Here is a 12324-nt window from a genome sequence, read left to right on the forward strand (position 1 = left end):
AAAATGGCAAATTTTAAAAGCTACTTACTTTGGGGGTTGCTTTTACAACTTATTTCTGACGACAAATGAAAAAATGCATAAACTTGAGAATAAAGTCAGGATGCATGAAAAAATTGCATGATACAAGTTTGTTTGATATGGCTTAATATTTATCAAATTTTGTCAAAATTGTCATTTTTTCGCTAATCGAAAAATGTTTTCTCTTCAGATGTGATCTGCGATTCTTTACTTTTCAAGACAGAGCACAAATTTGAAGTAACTTTATTTTTTTTTACTGAAAATCTGAACATGCGGACAGTGCAATGTTTCATTGTATAGGTTTTACACAGATTGCTGATACATTCCATGTACATTATGAGAGAATGGCTTTATTGCCTCCTCTTTATTCAAAAAGGAACAGGTTCCTGTTCCCCCTTTTTTTGTTTGTCTCTGAAGGAGGGCTGAAAGTCAATTCCTTGGAAGTCAAATCTTCGGATTGTGGTTTTGGATGACGTGAAATGAGAAAATTTTTTTGGATAGTTCAAAAAATATTTGTTATATCGAGGTTTCTAATTTTTTAAATAGGGATTTCACCTCTATTTTCACTAGAATTTCAAAAAAAAATCATTAAATCAGGGAATTTGTTGAATCGGAGCTCACTAAATTTGGGTCCGACTGTAGTATATATATACAGGGTGATTATAAAAAAAACTATCCCGACATATGGGCCCCTAACTATCATACCATTCACAGAAACTGAATGAAATTTTGGCATGAGGTATTTTGATGCATGCGCTCAAGAATGATATGGAAAACAACAGTGTCACTCTAACAGTTACGGTTACAGTGAGAAAATTTCGAAAATATCAAATGGCAACACCAAGTTTTTTGTATTGGAATGTGATCTCCATTGTGAAAAACCCTAAATAGCGTTCGAACGGCAACTGTAGCGTGAAAATCACCGGCGGTAGATAGGCTAAAAGTGAGGACAACCAATAAGGACAGAGAAGCAGCATAAAATAAAGCATTTTATTGTGTTTCACAAATTTTCCACATGACCTTGTGGAGGACTAATCAGACTGGGATCTCAGCCGAAGAAACGGTGTGACGAATGAAACAAACATTAATGCTCTGATGCACGGCAAAGTCCTTTTTACTTTTTCCTTGCCTAGCTCCGGGGATTTTCGTGCTACAGGTGCCATTCCAACGCTATTTAGTGTTTTTCAGTATGGAGATCGCATTCCAATACAAAAAACTTGGTGTTGCCATTTGATATTTTCGAAGTTTTCTCACTGTAACCGTAACTGTTAGAGTGACACTGTTGTTTTCCATATCATTCTTGAGCGCATACCTCAAAATACCTTATGCCAAAATTTCATTCATTTTCTGTGAATGGTATGATAGTTAGGGGCCCATATGTCGGGATCGTTTTTTTATAATCACCCCGTATTTAGTATGTGACTTTTTGGCCACAATTATCTGATTTTTTTTACATTAGTATATGGAAATGTGATTATAGCATAGAAAAAAAGTTATCCACTAACCAGTTTATACTCTCATATGGTATTATCCACTAACACAGGTCTAACTATATATCTCTCTACACATTTAATGGTACGCTATTTTTAATAATTTATTTAATTTGTCACTAAGTAAAAATTACACAATACTTTATATATTTCTTTATGGTTCTCAGGTGTTCTTTTGTGGAAGAAGTGATTTCTTCAGAGGTCTTCTTGAGGATCATTTTAAAGAATCTTTCCAGATTGCAGAAACTGATCTTCCTGTTATTACATTGCGCAATGTCACAACAGACACATTTGTTCCAATTGTAAAATACATTTACCAAGACACAGCTGAAGTATGAACTTTTTGTACTGGCACTTTTTGACAGGATATTTTCACTTGAATGGGTTAAAGAAATGCTATATGTGTAAAACATTATGTCTGATGATTTTACGGAGGAAACCTGAGAAATATTTTCTAGCAGAAAATGCTCCAATCTGAATCTAATCCAATGAAGTGAGAATCACTGCTAAGGAAGAGAGAATATATTTAAAAAAAAAGGGGGAAGAGGGAAAAAAGGGCCTACCGCGCACAATCTTTCCCTGAGCAGGAAGATGCATGATGCACATATATATTTTTTTATTTCTATGTTTATACATCTTGTTTTGGGCAGTTTAAAACATCAAAATGTAATGAAATTTTATTTTCTGATAGGATTTTGGACACTCTAGTATTTGACTGTTTTTGAAAAATATACATTTATTAATTATGTGCATTTTGAATTAATCACTTCCACATTCATAAACACTGCTATTTTTTTCACATAGGCTGATGAGTGTTTTGCCAAAAAAATTGAATGTCGGTTTGCCCTAATGTCTTGTGAATATTCTGTGATAATTCATTAAAATATTTAGGTGAAAATCATTTAAATAATCTAGAAATTATTGTTGAAACCCACATGGGTTTTAGAGAAAAAACATGGTTTCAGGTGAGAATAACATCACCACCCATAAGTGTAACATCAAATTGTGTGATATTTTATTTGCCAAAGTTTGGTTGATGTGCTGAATTAGTTGACTGAATGTTATTTGAATTATTTTAAATCTAAGAAAAATTTAAAATTTTGTTAAGCTGATTTGAGATCACGTTGAGGGTTCTTTGTCCGGTTGTTCCCCCTTCAGGGGCGGTGCTTAGATGTATGTTTTCCGTTTTTTTTCTTTTGGGCACTTGATTGGGTCAAAGTTGAACACAAGTGACGTAGGTGAAGTTGCCGTGACCAATCCAGTGGCTATTGTTCCCCAAAATAAATTGTGGTGTGTGCCGAAAATCAGAAATTTTTTTATATTTATTACATGTTTGATACGCTCACTTGCGCATTGATATGATCCAAAGCAACATTCCATTATTTTCATATACTTTTGTCCTTCCTGAATTTTTTTAGAAAAATGGCCAGTTTCTGTTTTTTTTCAACAAAGTTTATTTTGATCTATAATCTTTTTTAAAATCAGGAATGAAGATAATTTGAATAATATTTATTAAAATGCATATGATTATATGTATAAATATACAAGCTGGTCATAAAATAACTTTGCAATATACAAGCAGGATTTGTACAGTCCTTGAAAATCTTTGAAAGAAAAAAGATCATTTTCAAGTCTTTATAAGTCCTTGAAAAATCATTGCAGTCCTTGAAAAAAATAATAACCATTTCTTCAAGTGCTTGAAATTTTTTTTGTATGTGAATTTCTTCCATCAATTTTTCTTTTCCCCTCAACTAAATCCCCCAAACCATTTTTTTCCACTGGGGCAAAAATGAGTAGAGCAACAACGATGAGTTATGAGACAATGTTTAAAACGACATATGGTCATGCATACCTGAGGTATTTTTTAGATCAAAAGGATGTTGCTTAAAATTTATTTTCAAAACACTGCGCTTAAGATATTGCTTGAAAATATTTTAAACAATTGAATTAATATGTGAATTAATGTCTGTTGCATAAATGTAGGTTAACCATATTCCATTTTCTCTTTAAAAATATATGGCAAAATTGCCAAATGTCACCAAAAAAATGATACCAAAGGTAAGAAAAATTGCCAGTTGGTGCTGAAATTGCCAAAAAATCACCTAAGGAAGAAAATGAAGCACTATCGTGTTGAAACAGTATATATTTAAATGAAAAAAATTTTAACATGACATACATGAAATGAAAATACAAATTTAAGGTCATAAATTATCATAATATATATTTTGGAGTTGGGGAAATAATTTTAATACTTAATTTAAGTAAGAATAAAATTCAAATGACTGTTGAAAATTCGAGAAACAACGATACATTTTTATGAAAAAGTCGAGAAACAATGATACATTTTTATGAAAAAGTCGAGATGGCCAAAATTTGCATGAAAATATTGGTCATATGATCATCCTGAATATATGACCATGTGCTTTCTGTTTTTTTTTTTATCAAAAGCACATTTCAATAGTGTTTCAAACATAAAATGTTTTTTGCTGAAATGTCCTTCGATAAAACTACAATGTTGTTGTTTTTTTTAAAGCAAGACCTTTAGAACTTAATATTGTCTGCAAGCTGAAATTAGAAATATAATTGTTTTAAAAATTATTATCTTTAATAAATTAGTATTTCAAACTAAATTAAAATGAGTAAATGTGGAACATAAATAAAAAAATCCAATTAATTTCATTTTTTGGAAAAAAAATCATGATTTTTATCAACCACGATATAAATGTCCTTGAATTTTTTAATTTTGCCTGGAAAAGTGCTTGAATAATCCTTGAATTTTTCACTTTCCAAGAGTATGAACCATCATGACAAGCCCTTAGCAGTCACAATAAAAACGAATGAAAATGAAATTCAAGATATAAGTGTTTCAAAGTATGCACTCAAGAATGAAGAAAAAAACAAATCCCAACTCTCATGGTTACAGCAACAAAAATTCAAATGGCAACATTTGCTTTTGTGCACTGCAAAACCATGAATGGTGTTGGAATGGTACCCGTGGCATGATAAACCCAGACAAGAAACCCAACAAAAAATAAAAAATTTTAAAGCAGGGGATATTCTCAAAGTTGGGGGGGTGGTGCTCAGCATTTTTTTCTTTCGAAGAGGGTGGGATGAATTTTTTATTCCAAAACAATACTACAATCTCTTAGCTCAAGGATGGGAGGAGGTTGAACCCCAGATTCCCCCTCATGCATACACCAATGTATTTGAGAATACTGATAAAAACTGTTCAAGTGAGAAGAGGAAATTTTTCTATTTGCTTGTCTTCCAGGAATAAATTATTTTCAGCATTCACTTCTCAAACTTTTTCTTCAGTGCAACCCTCACCATCTTAAGTCAACCTATAAAACACAAATTTATACCCGTAGCTTCTACTACTGCTATGGTCTGTTCCCTCACCCGTAGGTAATTGTATTCCTACTTTAAGAAACATTGATTTGGAATACTGATTTTAAAAAGACTATTGGAGCATATTAAAATAGTATTTTGATTCAGGTTAGTAAGTTATTTTCAGATGCTGATTAATTTCTCTTTTACATTTTGTTACTGTAGATTAATGCACATGATGTTTTAGACATACTTTGTACAGCTGATATGTATTTACTACTTGGACTAAAGCGCCAGTGTGCTACAGTAATTTCCAGGATGCTAGACACAACAAATGTCATAGAGATGTTGAAGTTAGCTAGAGTCTACTGTTTACCTCGTTTAGAAGATAAATGTACTGAATTTATTGGAAAGAATTTGGAACAGGTATCTGTGTTAGTTGCGGTACTATTCAAAAATACTTGCGCTTTGGTATATAACTGTTTTTATATTTTTGTGTTTTAACCAATTTTTATTTTGAATCAGATGATGCCAAGAAATGAATTTCAAGCTTTAATAATAGCAGATGCAAGAGATGTCTATCATAGACAAGAAACTGACTCTATAGCTGTTATTGATGATGTGCGGTTCCATATCACAAGCAACTTGCAAACATTTTCGGGTATGCAAGAAGCAAATGAAAAACTTGAAATGATTGATAAACTTTTGGAAACTTTGGGCCTTGATGCTTAAAAGCTTTCTGTGAAAACATAAGTGGCCTTTGTGATTTACTTTATCATTCGCATCCTTATCACAGTGCATCTTTTTACACACTTACTATAAAAAAATGAAATTGTGTTGAATCAAGAAGTTCCATTATAAACTGATAGTTGTTAACATAATTTACCCAAAATTTAAGTGCCAACTTTTACGTCAATGGCTGAAATCCACTGACCTCATAGTTTGTACATCATACTCAATTCTTTCCCAAACACTGTTTCTTGACAGTAATGATCCATATCTTTTATCAACAAGTTTTTCTTTTGCTGACATTTTAAAACTTAAAAAGTTTTCCTGACTTATTGTGTACTAGGTGTTACAATATGATTCTCAAAATCGATTCTAAAGTAGTTTTTCATACTCAAGATTATTCTGACCATCAAAGATCTCTTGTAATGTGATATACTAGATATAGATGTCACAGTTAGAGACATTCCTTGAATTTGTTTCCCAGAATGATGTGCAATATCTCTCTGTATGCATTGGATGTTCTGAATATCATTGAACCTATGTCTGTTTGAGGCACTTTTCAATTTTATAAACAGTCAAAAGTTTGGTTAGGTGGAAAGTTAACAAGTAATGAGTTCCAGGAATGTTTCTAGTAGTACTATAATTTTTTTCGGAAAGTGTGTGGCCTTTCATAAGATTATTTTAAAGGTGAGAGGAGCTACTAGAGTATAGGTAATCCAAAACATAGCCCATGATTCAAGCCCTATAGTGTATAGGTCTTTTTTTTTTCAGTCTTATTGCAGGATTAATTTCTAACTTTGCCAACTATAAAATTTTGATAAATTGAATTATTTATAATCTCAGTTAAAGGTTAGTTTATGATGGTATCATGACTATAAACTTCACAGGTAAATTTTTAAGCACTGAACTAAACTTTAGATTTTGGTGTGGTTTGGTTGGCAGAAAATCTTCTCTCATATTTAATTGTTTAATTTAAGTAATTAACAGTATAATTTTTTTTATAAATTGCAAAGCAGCAATAATCAATTCAATAATAACTTGCGAGAGCTATTATAACTCTGAATGAATTGTTAATTTTCCATATATGTACATTTGTATGCAATAATTTATGTGCTGGTTACTATCAAGTGAAGAATGGTGAGTGATAAATTGCCATGTAATCTATTCTGTGATGTCTAATAATTGTGAAAACTTGTTTACACATGTTCATATACACAATATATTTTTGATGAAAAACAGTTGTGTAAAAGATTTGAGAAAATATTTTTTATCTATTATTTTTATTCAAACTGTAAATAGTGAAGTTCATTCATTTTGTGCCATATATGGCAGGATTTCTGAAAATCAAATTACAGCTTATACAAATGAGTGTAGTAAAAAAACAATATTTCAAGGAAAGAGACTTTTTAGATATTAATTGGGGCTGGTCTGATTAATCTATCAGTTGCTAATCACAGTTAAAACTTTAGTTGAGTCTCAATTTTTAACTGTGATTAACTCAACTCAATCTGATTGAAATTTCTATTAAAAATTTATATTTTAACTTGATTTATTTGTCTAAACCTATTAGATATTTCAAATTATGTTCCTATACATAAAATTCCATTAAGAATTTAGTGTCCCCTTTGATCCAGCATCCTTCTCTTTACTTGGGGAAGGGGGGTTCTGTTAAAACCTTGGTTAGAGTGTTCGATGTCTAAATTTAAGAGGTCCTGGGCAAAATTTTAAGCTATTGCTTTGTGAAAATGTTGAAGTTAAAATGTAATCAAAGTATTTTTATCCTGTTTTTGTGGCCCTAAAATTAAGCAACCCAGTGCGACCACACACTTCGCATCTGCTTAAGTTTGGCTCTGCTTTATTTCACTAGGATAGATGTTCCCAAACTATGCTCTGCTGCATTATTTTGCACCTTGGTAAGCTACTAGGGGGGAAGGGGACACGATACATCTCACCTAATAGATTTATTAATTCAATTGAATGACAGTTTATTAAAGCATTTGTATTTTTTCCCTTATGTAATGCATTTTGTTTAGGAATTTGAATAATTGCCTTGAAATTAATCAAACTGCCCTGTAGCTGTTAGGTAGGCTTATAGTGTGACTCAAGGCAAAACATTTTCATACTTTTCACATGTAAAGGCAGGAATGACGGAAGTTAAAAGTGATTGGTGTTGCTGGAAGTATGTTTTCTTTGCAAAAAAAGTAATATTTTTATTTGTTTATTTTTTCCCCATTATTATTTTTTATGAAGACAGTTGACACCTCTTCCTTTCCCCTGTTCCTAGAATCTGGCCCTTTCGTACACAACCCAATCTTTATTTTAGATTAACTTGGACAGAGAAGGTCTGTACAAAGGGCACTGCAAACCAAAAAAGTTTGGCAACTAGGGTGATTCTTATGATTGTGTTTTAGAATATGGATATACTTGTGAAGACATCTGAAAGAAATGCAGGATTTTTCAAGAGCAGATTGGGTTGTCTTTTACTGCCATTAGAAGGAGAGATGTAGAACAGTTAAAAAAAGTTACAATCAGCTCAGCGTTGCATGACCATAGATGAAACTTTTTTCAGTACCGATCACATTGAGGGCTGTGCTGAAGTTGACAATGTAAGTTGTCTTTTCTTTAAGATTGGGGGAGGTTGATAACCAGGGCCCAGGTGTTGATGACGTTTGCATTTTCTGCATTTTTTCAATACCTTTTCAGGTTTTAGGGCATTTTTTGACATTTTTAGGCTATGTTTTCACTGTAGAAATTTTTTACAAAATAAAAAGTAGGCTAAAATTGTTTTAAACAAAAAAATCATTACTTTCATTACTCAACTTGTATCTTCCTTTCTAGATGATAAACAAAGTTTATAGAATCAATTCCTGGTAAATTTAGTTATTGAGCAAAACTTCCAAGAGCTGGCCACATTTAACCAAACAATAAATGAAAATGAATTAAAAACATTCTGATCTTATTGCTGCATGCAGTAAGATCTATTTTTTTTTTTTTTTTGGCTTGGGGGAATATTGAAGAACTGAGATGACATAAGATCAAGCTTTAGCATTCTGGTTTTCACCATTCAGTCCTTGCAGAAAAGTATGGAACTTATTTATGCTATCAATAAAGTCAGTGGGGTCAATTTGCTGTCATGAAATTTGAAAAAATAATGGGGAAAAAAAGTGGACTTATTGCCTGTAGAAAAATGTTTAATGTCTTTACAGGAAAGTCTAAAAGGTTTGAAATTGAAGAGAAATTAACACAGAAGTAGATCAGATCCCCTTTCCCAATAACATCTGTTGATGTTGAGAAACGTTCATCTTGTCTTTTCAGAAATTTATATTTTGTCTGTAGATCTCCTAACCCACTCATAAATTATGAATTGTTTTTTTGAAAAATTTCCACTCGCAATTTTTGATGAAATCTAATGTTGAGAATGAATGTGATTTTCAATAGATACTATAAGAATTTTTTTTTTCTTTGACCTACAGTCAATATAATGGCTGGTTCAGTTTCTAGAGAAATTTGTTTTGTTATTTTAACCACATTTTTTGTCATTTTTGGGGAATATTTCTTTTAGTTTTTAAGGCATTTTTCAAATTTTTTGGCCATTTTCAAGATTTTTTAGGTCAACAACATCCGGGCCTTGTTAATAGCCATCAGTTTAGAACATAACTATAGAAAGCTAGATACATCTATGTTGGGGTAGACTCAGAAGACAGGAATCAAAAGCGATTGTAGTGCCTTCTATGACTTTCAAGTGGGGGTGGACTATTGATCGCTGTTCAAATGCCAAAAAAAAGTGTTAGGTACAGGTGAGAGACTAATTTTGTTACTGTTGACACTTCAAATTTGTAGATGTGGGGGAGGGAGAGAGAGAGGTAGCACTTTCGAGGGGATATTTTGTGACAGCCCTGCTTTGGAGTGGTTAACCAATGAATGATCTTTAGAGCAGGAAAGTCATAATCACAAATCGACGCAGTAAAAATTGCTCATCAAGAATTGGATTGCTTGACAAGATATGCCAACTGCCTTTTAGGATGGGCCAAAAAGCTCAATGTGAATGATGGAGATGAAAATCTGGTGAGATTCTAGTGAAATTTTCGATTTTATTTTTGTTACATGGTATTAGTTTTCTTCAAGTTGTAAGATTTTTTCAGCATCTCAAAGTGAGTCATTTATTTCTGTTTTTCTCTTTCCTGTATGTGAATCTTGAATAAGAATTATAAACACACACAAACAAACATATTTTCCTGTGTATAAGGAGTCATTCAAATATTACGTCAGCATCTATGGGGGAAGACTCCAATTTGCTGACTTTTGATGACAAGGGGGAGGGGTGTTTGGATAATGCTTACGTCATCAACCACCCTTTATAAAAATATGAAATATTCTTAATGGCATCTTACTCAGGGCGCCAAAAATGAGAAAAACCTTTTCCTAGTTTGTGGACACCTGAGCTAACATTCTCCCTATTGATAAGTCTCCTACAGAGCCACTTTAGTGATCTTTAAATGTTTCGCGGATCCAAGTGATCTGGAAACGTGTCTGGGCCACTTAAGTGCTCTGAAACTATGCAACGCATTACTCGAGTGATCTGTAATTATGCCGCAGATCACTTAAGCAATCTGAGAATGTGCAGCAAGTAACTTGAGTGATGTAGAATCGCATTGGGGGCCACTTAAATGCTCTAAAACTATGCCACTTGTCACTCAAGGGATCTCTAAATGTGCCACGGATTGCTTAAGTGTTCTGGAACTGTGTCATGGGTAACTTAAGTGATCTGTGAATGTGCCACGGGCCTACTTGAGTGATATGAAAATGTGCCATGGGCCTACTTGAGTGATCTGAAAATGTGCCACTGGTCACTTAAATGATCTGGAATTGTGCCACTGGTCACTTAAATGATCTGGAATTGTGCCACTGGTCACTTAAATGATCTGGAATTGTGCCACTGGTCACTTAAGCAATCTGTAAATGTGGTGCTTAGTTCATTTTTACGAAATTACGTTTGAGGGGGCAGGCCACATCAGATAACCCCCCGAGCCACGGATTTATCATTATATGGCTTAGAGGGTGGGTCACAATGAATTTCTTAGCCTTGAAATTAACAAATTGATTATAATAACATATAAAGGTATTTTCTACCGAAATTTTAATTAAAAAAAATTTTTTTTTGATCATCTGGAAGGGGGCATGAGCCCCCCATGCCCCTTTCTATGTCTCGGATCCCACCAATATGCGTTTGGAGGTAGAGCTGACAAAATTTTGCTGACGAGGGAGGGGGGGTCAAAATGGCTAAAAATATGCTGACATAATACTTGAAAAGCGCTAATCCAGATGTAAATTCTGCTAATTGCAGAAAAAAAAGACATTGTTTAGTCCGTAGCAGTGTATAATCCTCATGAAAAAATTTCATTCATTAATAATGAAATTCTAAGAAATGGGATGGGCTGTTTATCACATTTTTGTGGACAAAATGAAAGTTTGTTGCTCGCTGAGGCTGTAGAGTTTCATCGATCCAAAAAAAGACTGACATAGGTGAAAGCACTGTTGCTTATTACTTAAAGCCTCGATGAAACTAACTTTGACTTTGTAAAAATATGCACAACAGCCAGAGAAGCTACTAGCAATCTATGACAAGTCATTGTTGCATTGACTAGACTAGCTGTGGGTGGAGTTGTTTCACCTAGAGTGAAGCAAGAAAGAAACTGTCGTATCTTTCATCAGTTGCTGCCAGAATACATTTATAGAAGCAAATTGTAACATGGGGGGGGGGCCCGTGGATTGCTGATGGAAGCCTTGCAGTGAGTCCTTATCCACTTCAGTTAAAGAAAATTTAATAAACGTGCAATTTTGTGTTTTTAATTTAAAATACCGGGAAATATGTTTATACATAAAATAAAGTGCATTATTTACCTTCATGCCGATGGTGGGCCGTAAACTAGTTTCTCTGTCTGAAATATTATCCTAATTTCAATACCGAACGAGTCTCAAAGCAGATTGGCTCTGGTGAATTCACATGATGGGGAATTTCCCTTTATAACCAGTGTACGTGTTGTGAACATTCACTTTTGTTTGCTCTTCTATCCTGATTTAGCCATGACCTGAGATTACTTTTCTTGAGTGCTTGGTTACTTCCTGAATCATCTGAGTCCTACCTTGGTGGCCACTCCTTCATTGCTGTTCAAATGGTTAGAAGGTAAAAGTTTTCTCCCAAAAATTCTTGTCGGTACTTCAGTTATGATGAGATCCCACAGATCGTGATAACTTCATAAAGTGTTGGAATTTCTCCAATTTTCCTGCATCGGCCGGTCGTAAGATGGTGTGGATCTTCTTGGACTCTAACTGAAAGAAACTGGCAATGGCTTCATGGTGTGATGGTTCCTGTGCAATAGACTAAGTGATGTTCTAGTCAGACAGATCTGATAAAACCATTCAAATTGTAATGTGATACTTCTGTGATATGTTTAACTTTAAAACTCTAAAATTTGCATTGAGTTATTGGAAGAATCTAAAACTATTAAATTGTAATTTAAGCTTGGCATTGTTAAATAAATATTTTCAAGTGAAAAAAATGTTGTCATTCATTCTTGCCGTCCACTGATGATTTATTGTTGGGAAACAAAAAACAAGAATGTACTATAAACATTACAAAATGACAAGCTTCAGCGCATTTTAAAATGTGAGGTTCCCAGAACGATGTTGCTGTTTTGAATTGTGTCAACACTGCTTAAGGAATACCTAGCCTTCAAGACGGTATGGGATGGCATACTGC

The 12324-nt window shown here is 33.4% G+C and overlaps 1 protein-coding gene across 2 annotated transcripts in view; it reads left to right on the forward strand.

Annotated features, from left to right (window-relative positions):
* LOC149085266 (ankyrin repeat and BTB/POZ domain-containing protein 1-like) overlaps positions 1-12122 on the forward strand; it is a 103434-nt gene extending 91312 nt beyond the window's left edge. The window contains exons 10-13 of one of the 2 annotated variants that reach the window (XM_089233178.1): positions 1676-1840; positions 5061-5261; positions 5361-5496; positions 11647-12122. In XM_089233178.1, coding sequence (XP_089089304.1) covers positions 1676-1840; positions 5061-5261; positions 5361-5496; positions 11647-11657 — 513 coding nt within the window. In that variant the 3' untranslated portion in view covers positions 11658-12122. Of the gene's footprint in view, positions 1-1675; positions 1841-5060; positions 5262-5360; positions 5589-11646 lie in introns of those variants that run through there. The other variant, XM_089233177.1, reaches the window with a different exon arrangement.
* The last annotated feature ends 202 nt before the right edge of the window (positions 12123-12324 follow it).

This window comes from Pholcus phalangioides, unplaced genomic scaffold (assembly GCF_987345545.1).
Source record: "Pholcus phalangioides strain wild (caught in Gottingen) unplaced genomic scaffold, Ppha-v1.0 ptg000007l_1, whole genome shotgun sequence".
In the NCBI taxonomy this organism is placed as follows: Eukaryota; Metazoa; Arthropoda; class Arachnida; order Araneae; family Pholcidae; genus Pholcus; species Pholcus phalangioides.